At 52.7% G+C, this 8,563-nt stretch overlaps 1 protein-coding gene across 1 annotated transcript in view; it reads right to left on the bottom strand.

Moving 5' to 3' along the window:
• Nucleotides 1-92: 92 nt before the first annotated feature.
• RYR1 (ryanodine receptor 1) overlaps nucleotides 93-8,563 on the bottom strand; it is a 117,136-nt gene continuing 108,665 nt past the window's right edge. The window contains exons 95-105 of the mRNA XM_057713335.1: nucleotides 8,425-8,555; nucleotides 6,191-6,233; nucleotides 4,887-5,017; nucleotides 4,726-4,786; nucleotides 4,196-4,342; nucleotides 3,617-3,751; nucleotides 1,373-1,529; nucleotides 894-958; nucleotides 703-803; nucleotides 462-513; nucleotides 93-325 (exon numbers count right to left, since the gene is read on the bottom strand). Coding sequence (XP_057569318.1) covers nucleotides 230-325; nucleotides 462-513; nucleotides 703-803; nucleotides 894-958; nucleotides 1,373-1,529; nucleotides 3,617-3,751; nucleotides 4,196-4,342; nucleotides 4,726-4,786; nucleotides 4,887-5,017; nucleotides 6,191-6,233; nucleotides 8,425-8,555 — 1,119 coding nt within the window. The 3' untranslated portion in view covers nucleotides 93-229. The remainder of the gene's footprint in view (nucleotides 326-461; nucleotides 514-702; nucleotides 804-893; nucleotides 959-1,372; nucleotides 1,530-3,616; nucleotides 3,752-4,195; nucleotides 4,343-4,725; nucleotides 4,787-4,886; nucleotides 5,018-6,190; nucleotides 6,234-8,424; nucleotides 8,556-8,563) is intronic.

Below are 8,563 nucleotides of genomic sequence, written 5' to 3'. Positions count from 1 at the left end.
GGTTTTCTTGGGGTGGAGGGGAGAGGAGCGCAGAATTCTTGAATGCCCACCTACCCCCCAAATGCCAACAATCCAACACAATGATGTCAGGGGTGTAGCACAGACTTTATTTTGCCAGTACGTGGTCACCCCTTGCCCAGCCGCCTTGGGGGGAGGGGTTTGGGGGCTGAGGGGCTTGCTGTGAGAATAAGGCACTTGAGGTGCGGGTGAAGGGCCAGCTGGGGGTGTCTCAGCTAAGCTGGTCCTCATACTGCTTGCGGAAACAATCGCCAGCTGGGAAGAAATCCCAACATCTCTCTTGGTACATCTTCCAGACATAAGACTCCTAGGGGTGGGGGATGGAGAAGGGTTGGTTGGTCACATCTTCCAATGCTTCATATTGATATGAGTTTTTTACTGCCACCTGCTGATTGACCTTATATTAAAATTCACCATGTCCCTGCCCATTAACACACCCTTACCTGACCCGTGTGTTCTGTCTCGTCCTTGTTTATCAGATACATCAGGAAAAACCTAGGGATGGGAGGCAGCGGTAGACAGGGCGCGACCACTCTCACTTTCTCCTGATTGGCTGGTTGGGAATCCGCCCACATGGACACCACACCCCCTCCCCTAACTGGCCAATACGCAGTATCTCGCCCCCCTCCGGCTGTCGGCGGCCACGCCCCCACCCTCCTGATTGGCCAGTGGGCCCACACTCACATGTAATTGGCCAGGTTGTGCTCCTCTAGTGTATGGGTCTCGAACCCGTGCGGTGTTGAATCAAAGTAATCGCTGCCGATACCGCAGATGAAGCACTTGGTCTGTGCATGGCAGGAGACATCCAAGTCAAGGCCCATTCAACCCTCCAGGGTACCATAATCCCCCTGGGTCGCCCCCCAGACATGACCTACCTCCATATCTTCCCTCACTTGCTCTTGTTGGTCTCGGAGCTCACCAAAAGCGTCAATAATCAGACCTGAGGTGGCAGGGCGCAAGTCAGCGCCCAACCTCTGACCCAGTTCAGACTCCCTCCTCTTCTGGCGACCTACCTGTGAGTCTTGCCTCCCATCCTCATCTGCCTAATCTCACCCCACTCCCTAAAAATAATAATACCTAGCATTTATTGAGCACTTACCATGAGCCAGACATGTACCACCTATGAACTGATTTAATTCTCACAACAACCCAATGAGGCTAGTAGAATTAAAACCCCCATTTTATAGATGGAGAAACTGAGGCTCAGAGAGGTGACTTGCCCAAAGTCTCGCAGTAGGGAGAGGCAGAGCCAGGATATGAATCCAGGCTGACTGACCCTGGGCCTGCATTCGTAAAGGAGCTAGTCTGCCTCTGGGCACCGAGCCCCACTCCCACAACCCCGAGGACCACTGACCCTGGATGATGGCCAACAGGATGACGATGACAAAGAAGAAGAAGGTGATGTCGAAGACCACCCGGTACAGCTCGTATTCATCACCTGCTGGGTCCTCAATCTCGTCCCCAATGCCCCCACCAGCTCGGACACCCACGTACATGTGAAACAGGTAACACTGCGGGGGCAGGGCGAGAAGCATATTAGTCACGCATTCAATCATTCGACATTCACTGCGTACCTATGGGCCCTGGGCTAGCTGGGGCAGGACACACATGGCAATGACCGAGACAGCCCTGAACTTTCCTCTCACAGGGCTCACAAACTTGGCCTCAGACAGTGACAGCCTAGAAATGATTAGGGTTGTGATAGTGAAGGCTCAGGGCCAGGATGGGGGAAGCACAGTGTAATCAGGGGTGAGATGGGGGAAGCACAGGAAGCGCTGAAGCTATGAAAGCCTGACCCAGCGGGGGTGATCGGGCAAGGCTTCCTAGAAGAGGCGACATGTGTGAGCTGGAACGTGAAGAAAATGTTAGGTGGGAGAGAGGGCTCCAGGTAGGGAAAACCACACGTGCTTTGTCACCATTGGGGAGGAAAGAATACATCTTGCTCTTGTGAGGAACTGAAAGAGGTTCAGTGAAGCTAGAAAACAGAGTTCTTGTGAGCAAGAGCAGGGACATAAATGAGGTCCAGCCAATGGTCATGGAGGGCTTCCTGTAGGAGGCAGCATTTAAGTTGAAGGTGAAACACCAAGTGAAGGGGTGTGTGAACATAGGGCCAGGGGAGGGGGGCAGAGAGAATGTCAGATGCAAAGGCTTGGGTTGGGAGGAAACACATGATCTTAGGGGAACTGAAGGAGGACTAGGCAGCCAGAGAGCAAAAAGCAAGAAGGACTCTGGTTAGACTCAGGCTAGCTGGTTTTTCCCTGGCTTTGTAAGCCCTGGTGAAGGCATTGGGGAACCACAAGAAGGTTCTGAGCAGAGAGAGGGATGTGGTCTGCCTCGCACTTGGGAAAGATTTTACACTGTTCTTTCTGTGTCCCCGGGAAGTGAGAGAACCCAGTTGTCTTGGGTAGGAGCTAAGACCAGCAACTGGTGGGAACAAGGCTGAGTGGTAAGCAGGTCTGGTGGGACCTCAAATGTCAGGCTGAGGAGCTGAATGGGTCCTGCAAGCACAGTGCCAGATTACAGGCCATCTCTGAGATAAAGCCCTGGGATGATTCTTTCCACTGTGGCCCATGCCTAGCGTAGGTTAAACTTAATTTGGGGGGAATTCCCTAGCAGTCCAGTGGTTAGGACTCTGCGATTTCACTGCGGAGGGCCCAGGTTCCATCCCTGGTTGAGGAACTAAGATCCCACAAGCCTCACAGAGTGGTCAAAAAAATTTTTTTTAACTAAATAAAAATAAATAATAAAATTCACAAGCAGAGGAAATGCTAAGGTTCAGTTGGAGTATAATAAAAATAAAGACGGAGTTTAGTGGAATGCCTTGGTGATCCAGTGGTTAGGACTCTGTGCTTTCACTGCTGAGGGCCCAGGTTCAATCCCTGGTCAGGGAACTAAGATCCCACAAGCCCTGCAGTGCAGCCCACCCCCCCCGCCCCCCGCCAAAAAAAAGATGGAGTTTAGGACAAAACAAACACAAACTCAATTTGGGTTATGACTACCGCTACTAGAATGGAAGAGAAAATAAAAACATGCTATGCATGCTTTGGGTGAAATTTTTCATTATAATGATGGTAGTAGCTCACATCACATCTATGGAATCCTTAATACTGGGCTGGCCAAAAAATTTGTTTGGGTTTTTCTGTAAGATCTTACGGAAAAACCTGAAGGAACTTTTTGGGCAACCCAATACCTGCCAGGCACTGTTCTAAGACTTTTAAGTCTTAGATGGTCAGGGAGCATCACTGAGTCCTAAAAGCAACCCTAGGATGTAGGCGCTGTTATTACACACCCATTTCCCAAGTAAGGACACCAGAGCATGGGGAGGTTGAGCAGCCAACCCCAAATCACATGGCTTGTAAGTCAGGCACTGTGCCTGAGCACCTTCCCAATAATAATAGCTTGAAAATCTCAAATAATATTACAAGAGTGGCTACCATTTATCGAGCATTGTTCAAAGTACCTCACAGTGTCAGCTCACTGAACCCTCACAAGAAGTCTACAAGGTAGTTTCTATTACTAACCCCTTTTACAGGTGGGAAAACTAAGGGTCAGGGATGACTGGTAACTTGATCCAAGAGCATTGAGGGGAGAGGCTTACCGTCATCATGTCATCACACTTCATATCAGGCTCATCTTCATCCTCGCTTTTGTTGTAGAACTTGCGGAAGAAGTTGAAGGCCACCACAGTGTACAGGTAGACCACTACCGCCAGGAGGCCCACCGTCATCACGAGCTGGGGGTGGGCGGCGGCGGTTCAGTTCCATGCTTGGCTTGCCCCTCCCCCATGCCCAGCCTTCTCGATCCCTTTTTTTTTTTTTTTTTTAGTATTTATTTCTTTATTTGGCTGCGCCAGGTCTTAGTTGGGGCATGTGGGATCTTTAATTGGGGCATGTGGGATCTAGTTCCCAGACCGGGGATCGAACCTGGGCCCCCTGCATTGGGAGCACAGGGTCTTAACCGTGGACTACCAGGGATGTCCCTAGACTTCCCTATCCTTGCCCCAGTTCAGCCCAGGTGGCCCTCCCCCGGGGGTCTCACGACCCACACCCACTCTGGCTTAGCCCACCCAGCCTTGCCCCTCCTCACCCCACATATTCAGCCCTCCCCCTCCACCCCTCCCCAGACTGCCAAACTCATCCCTCCAGGCTCACTCCCTTCCGGCAGGTCCCCTCCACACCTGTTTCCCATTGTGGGTGACAGAGGAGAGGATGGTGCGCAGTGTCTTGACCCCCATGGCAATGTCCAGGAGGTGGGCGGCAAAGAAGAAGTTGTTGTAGTGGCCCAGGAGGGACATTACCATGTACCAGCCCAGGTACAGGAAAGACTGTGAGCACACAGAGCGGGGGTCAGGGAGCACTCATGAAGGCCAGGGAGCCCTCTGGGGGTCCGGGAACATTTGAGAACATTGGGCATGCACTGGGGTCCACATGCCACCTCTGGCTAGGGATTATCTGAAGGATGGGAACACCCTAGAACAATGGAGCACTCTGGGTGGGAAGCCATTCTGTGGGGAGCTGGGGAACTCTCCACAGAAGGATGTAGTCTGTGAACTCAAGAGCATTCTGGGGGGTCAGGAGCCTTGGGTGGGTCGGAGGGGCACAGGGGTCAGGAGTCAGTCCCTGGTCAGGGACACCTAGGGGTGGAGCCCCCAACCCTCCAGGGCCCTTCTCCTGCAGGCCCCTCCCCCACCTACGGGGCCCTCCTCACGTTGTCTGTGAAGATGACCCCGAACTTCCAGATCTGGTACTTGACATCGATGGACATGAGCCTGTAGGGTGGAGGGAAGAGGATGGCCAGATGCTGGAGGGTCAGGCCCCGGCCACCTGCCCTGCCTGCCCCAGGCCTGTGCAGGGTCACTCCCGGCTCACCAGGTGAGCAGCCCCGGCGGTGGTTCAGGCTTGCGCTCATTGTGGGCCGTGATCTCCAGCGTGGCCAGATCCATGCCCAGCAGCTCGGCGATCCGCTCCCGCCCATAGATGTCCCCGTGCTTGTCCAAGACCTACACAGGGGAGCATGGGGCCGTGCAGACACAACTGGAGCGGGAAAAGTCATGGCCTGCATGGTGTCGGGGGTGGGGGGGTGGGGGAGGTCCGGGGACACTCTGAACTTTGTGTGAGAGATTGGGGGTGCATTTTTCTGGGGAGAAGGGCCAGAGCTTTCTTCAGATCCTCAGGGGGAAGGTCCCAAAGTGGTAAAGATCCAGTTAATTCACTAGCCAAATTACTTGGGATAACTTACGATTATTAGGCATAAAGAATCCTATATAACTGACGCCCCATCATCTATGAACTTATCTCCTCCCGCTCACCCCCTCACTCACTCTGCTCCAGCCACACTGGCCTCCTCACAGCTCCTCAAATACACCAGTACATTTCTCCCCCAGAACCTTTGCACAGGCCGTTCCCCCTGCCCAGGACACCCTTCCCCCAGATTCCCACCTGCCTCACTCCCTCACCTCCTGATCACCCTGCACGAAAGAGCACCTCTCTGGGCCAACATCCATGCACTACCCACCCCCCTTCTGGGCTTTTTTCCTTCTGCAGCACTTCTCACCACCTGAGTGCTATACATGTGTTCCTCATCTGTCTTTCCAACTTGAGGGTCCAAATGTGTTTTACTGCTTGGATTCCAGGTCCCTAAAATGGTTCCTGGCACACAGTAGGTGCTTGGTAAACATTTGTTGAGTGACTGAATGATTGTAACGGCCAGTACTTATCTAATGTTTTCCTACGTGCTAGATATTGCTCGTGTAGTAATATTTATAACAACCCTGTGGGGGTCAGCCCTCTTACTACCTTACTTTGAATATGAGGGAAACTGAGGCACAGAAAGGCTGACACAGCTAGGAATAGAAAAGCAGAGAACCCAGCTCCAGCATCTGTGTGCTGAAAACAGAATGCCTTACTTCCTCCCTCAAAACTAATACTCGTGGAACATTTACTCTGTGCAGGCACTATGCTGTGCGTGTCACATGTATCGTCTCATTACAGAGAGGGAGGGGTCATTATCATGCCCATTTCCAGATGGGCAAACTGAGGTGCCCTTCAAAGAGGCAAAGCCCCTTGCCCAGGGCTGCACATGGAGCAAGCGCTTGACGGGGCCCCGATGGCCTGATGGCAGCAAGGGCCCCAGCCAGGGAGGCCCTTCCACGCCCCCATCCACATCCTCTCACCTTCCGCTTGACAAACTTGTCCCAGTAGTTGCTGGGGAAAGACCTGCCAAGAGAAAGAAGCCACAGGATGTTAGTGCAGGAGGGAATAGGAGCCAGGCCAGGCCAGGGGAGGGGGGTGGAATTCCAATGCCCTTCTCACAGGAGACCCCAGATGGTGGGGTCACAACTCACTCAGGGTCAGGCTCTAAAGACCCCAGGCCAGGTGATGTTTGCCCAAGGTCAGCCCATACCCCTCCCCTGCTGCTGTTGTTGTGGGAGCCCAGGTGAGGCAGGCGGCTTGCATATGGACCCAAGACGTGCAAAGACCCAGAAGTGTGCTCAGGTGGGGAGGAGTCGGGACCAGCAGCCTAGCCCTGCTCCAGCTCCGGGGTAGGGGGTGCCTTCTCACATTGCTGAATTTTATTTAATGATTCTGGCCCTTTATTTACCAGTTTTCTAATTGATGAGTTGATGCCCTAACATCCTGCAAAAGTGGTCAATGAGTTTTGTTGGCGGGGGGAGTGTGGAGTGGAGATTTATTATGAATCCCTGGGTTTAGACCTATTTGATGTGTTTCAATTCGTGGCATTTCCTATCCTTATCGATGCTCAGATTTGTCCTTGATTTGTCCACAGGGAGCCCCTTCTAGCTGGCGGCTGGGTCCTTTCGGCATGTCGCCATTTTTCACTGAGCACACCCTTGTTTTTCGACCCAACAAGATAATCCAGGCTCATCTTACACTTTCTCATCCCAGCCCTGAAACCTGCCACTTTTCCAAGGGGCTTGGTTCTTTGTCATGGGAAATGGTATTTAGAAGTCAAGGTCTTGGGCAGACACCATTTTAAACAGGTGTTTTTCTCTCTTAAGCATGTGTACTTGAATGTGTATAAGTTAAATGTGCCTTTGATGGTGACAATGAGAATATAGGATGTCCTCGGACTTCCCTGGTGGCGCAGTGGTTAAGAATCCACCTGCCAATGCAGGGGACATGGGTTCGAGCCCTGGGCCGGGAAGATCCCACATGCCACAGAGCAACTAAGCCCGTGCACCACAACTACTGAGCCTGCGCTCTAGAGCCTGTGCGCCACAAGAGAAGCCACCACAATGAGAAGCCCATGCACAGCAACGATGAGTAGCCCCCACTCGCCACAACTACAGAAAGTCTGCGTGCAGCAACGAAGACCCAGCACAGCCAATAAATAAAAAAATAAATAAATTTATATATATATATAAAAGAATATAGGATGTCCTTGGTATGGCTTCTCTCTCTCCTCGAACCACCTCACTAGGCAGGACCCCATAAGAAAATAACTTCCAACCCTTATCTAGGGCTTACTGTGCCCCCAGAAACCACACTAACTCATTTCATTGTCAGAAGGCCCTTGTGAGGTTGGTGCTATTATATATCCCCACTTTACAGATAAGAAAACTGAGGCACAGAGAGGCCAAGTAACTTGACCAAGAATTCCCAGCTAGAGTGTGGCCAACCCAGGGTTCCAACCTGACCTGGTGTTCTTATTCTAGACATGCCCCCCTCCAAGCATGCATCCCCGCTGAAAGAACACATAAGATGGGACTTGGCCTGGGGGAAATGGAATGGGCTGGGAGTATACTTTGGGGGTCCAGAGTCCCACCACATTGCCCTCACAACCCTCATTTCCACTTCTGGCTCATTTAAAACCCAAATGATTTCATATGTTTCCCACTCACGGCAGCTGGTGAGAATTCCACATGGGGAGCGTTTAAAAGGCAGGTTCCTGGGTGCCACCTCAGACTCACTGAACTGGAATCTGCAGGGCTGGCGCCCAAGAATCTCCATGTGTCACCAGCACCCCGATAGGCACTTTAATGCAGCAGTCCCCAACCTTTTTGGCACCAGGAACCAGTTCCATGGGAGACCATTTTTCCAGCAGGAGCAGGGACAGGGAGCGGTTCAGGTGGTAATGGGAGCGACGGGGAGCGATGGGGAGCCACAGATGAAGCTTCTCTCGCTCACCCACCGCTCACCTCCCCTGTGCGGCCAGGTTCCTAACAGGCCACGGACCAATACTGGTCCGCGGTCCCGGGGTTGGGGACCCCTGCTTTAATGCACGGGAAATTTGTCTTTATTACAAAGAGGAAGATGAAGGCTTGGGGAGAATGAGTCAGGACCGGCAGTGACTGGAACTCCAGTCTTTCCAGGCCTGGGCCAGGACGGGAGTGGAAGCCCAGCTCTGCTTCCCCCGCCCACCACGAGGTGGGCGCTGGCTCCTTACGGAGTGTTGAGCACCAGCCGGTCCCACTGCCCCTTCACATCATCGTCCTCGGGCTGCTCTGTGATGTAGAGGCCGTCAAACTCCAGCTTCCGGGCCAGTTCCTTCTCCCGCTTAAAGATCACCAGGGGCACCTAGATCA

This window comes from Hippopotamus amphibius, chromosome 16, assembly GCF_030028045.1.
Source record: "Hippopotamus amphibius kiboko isolate mHipAmp2 chromosome 16, mHipAmp2.hap2, whole genome shotgun sequence".
NCBI lineage: Eukaryota > Metazoa > Chordata > Mammalia > Artiodactyla > Hippopotamidae > Hippopotamus > Hippopotamus amphibius.
Note: the sequence above shows the minus strand (reverse complement) of the source record. Positions and strands in the feature narration are given on the sequence as shown.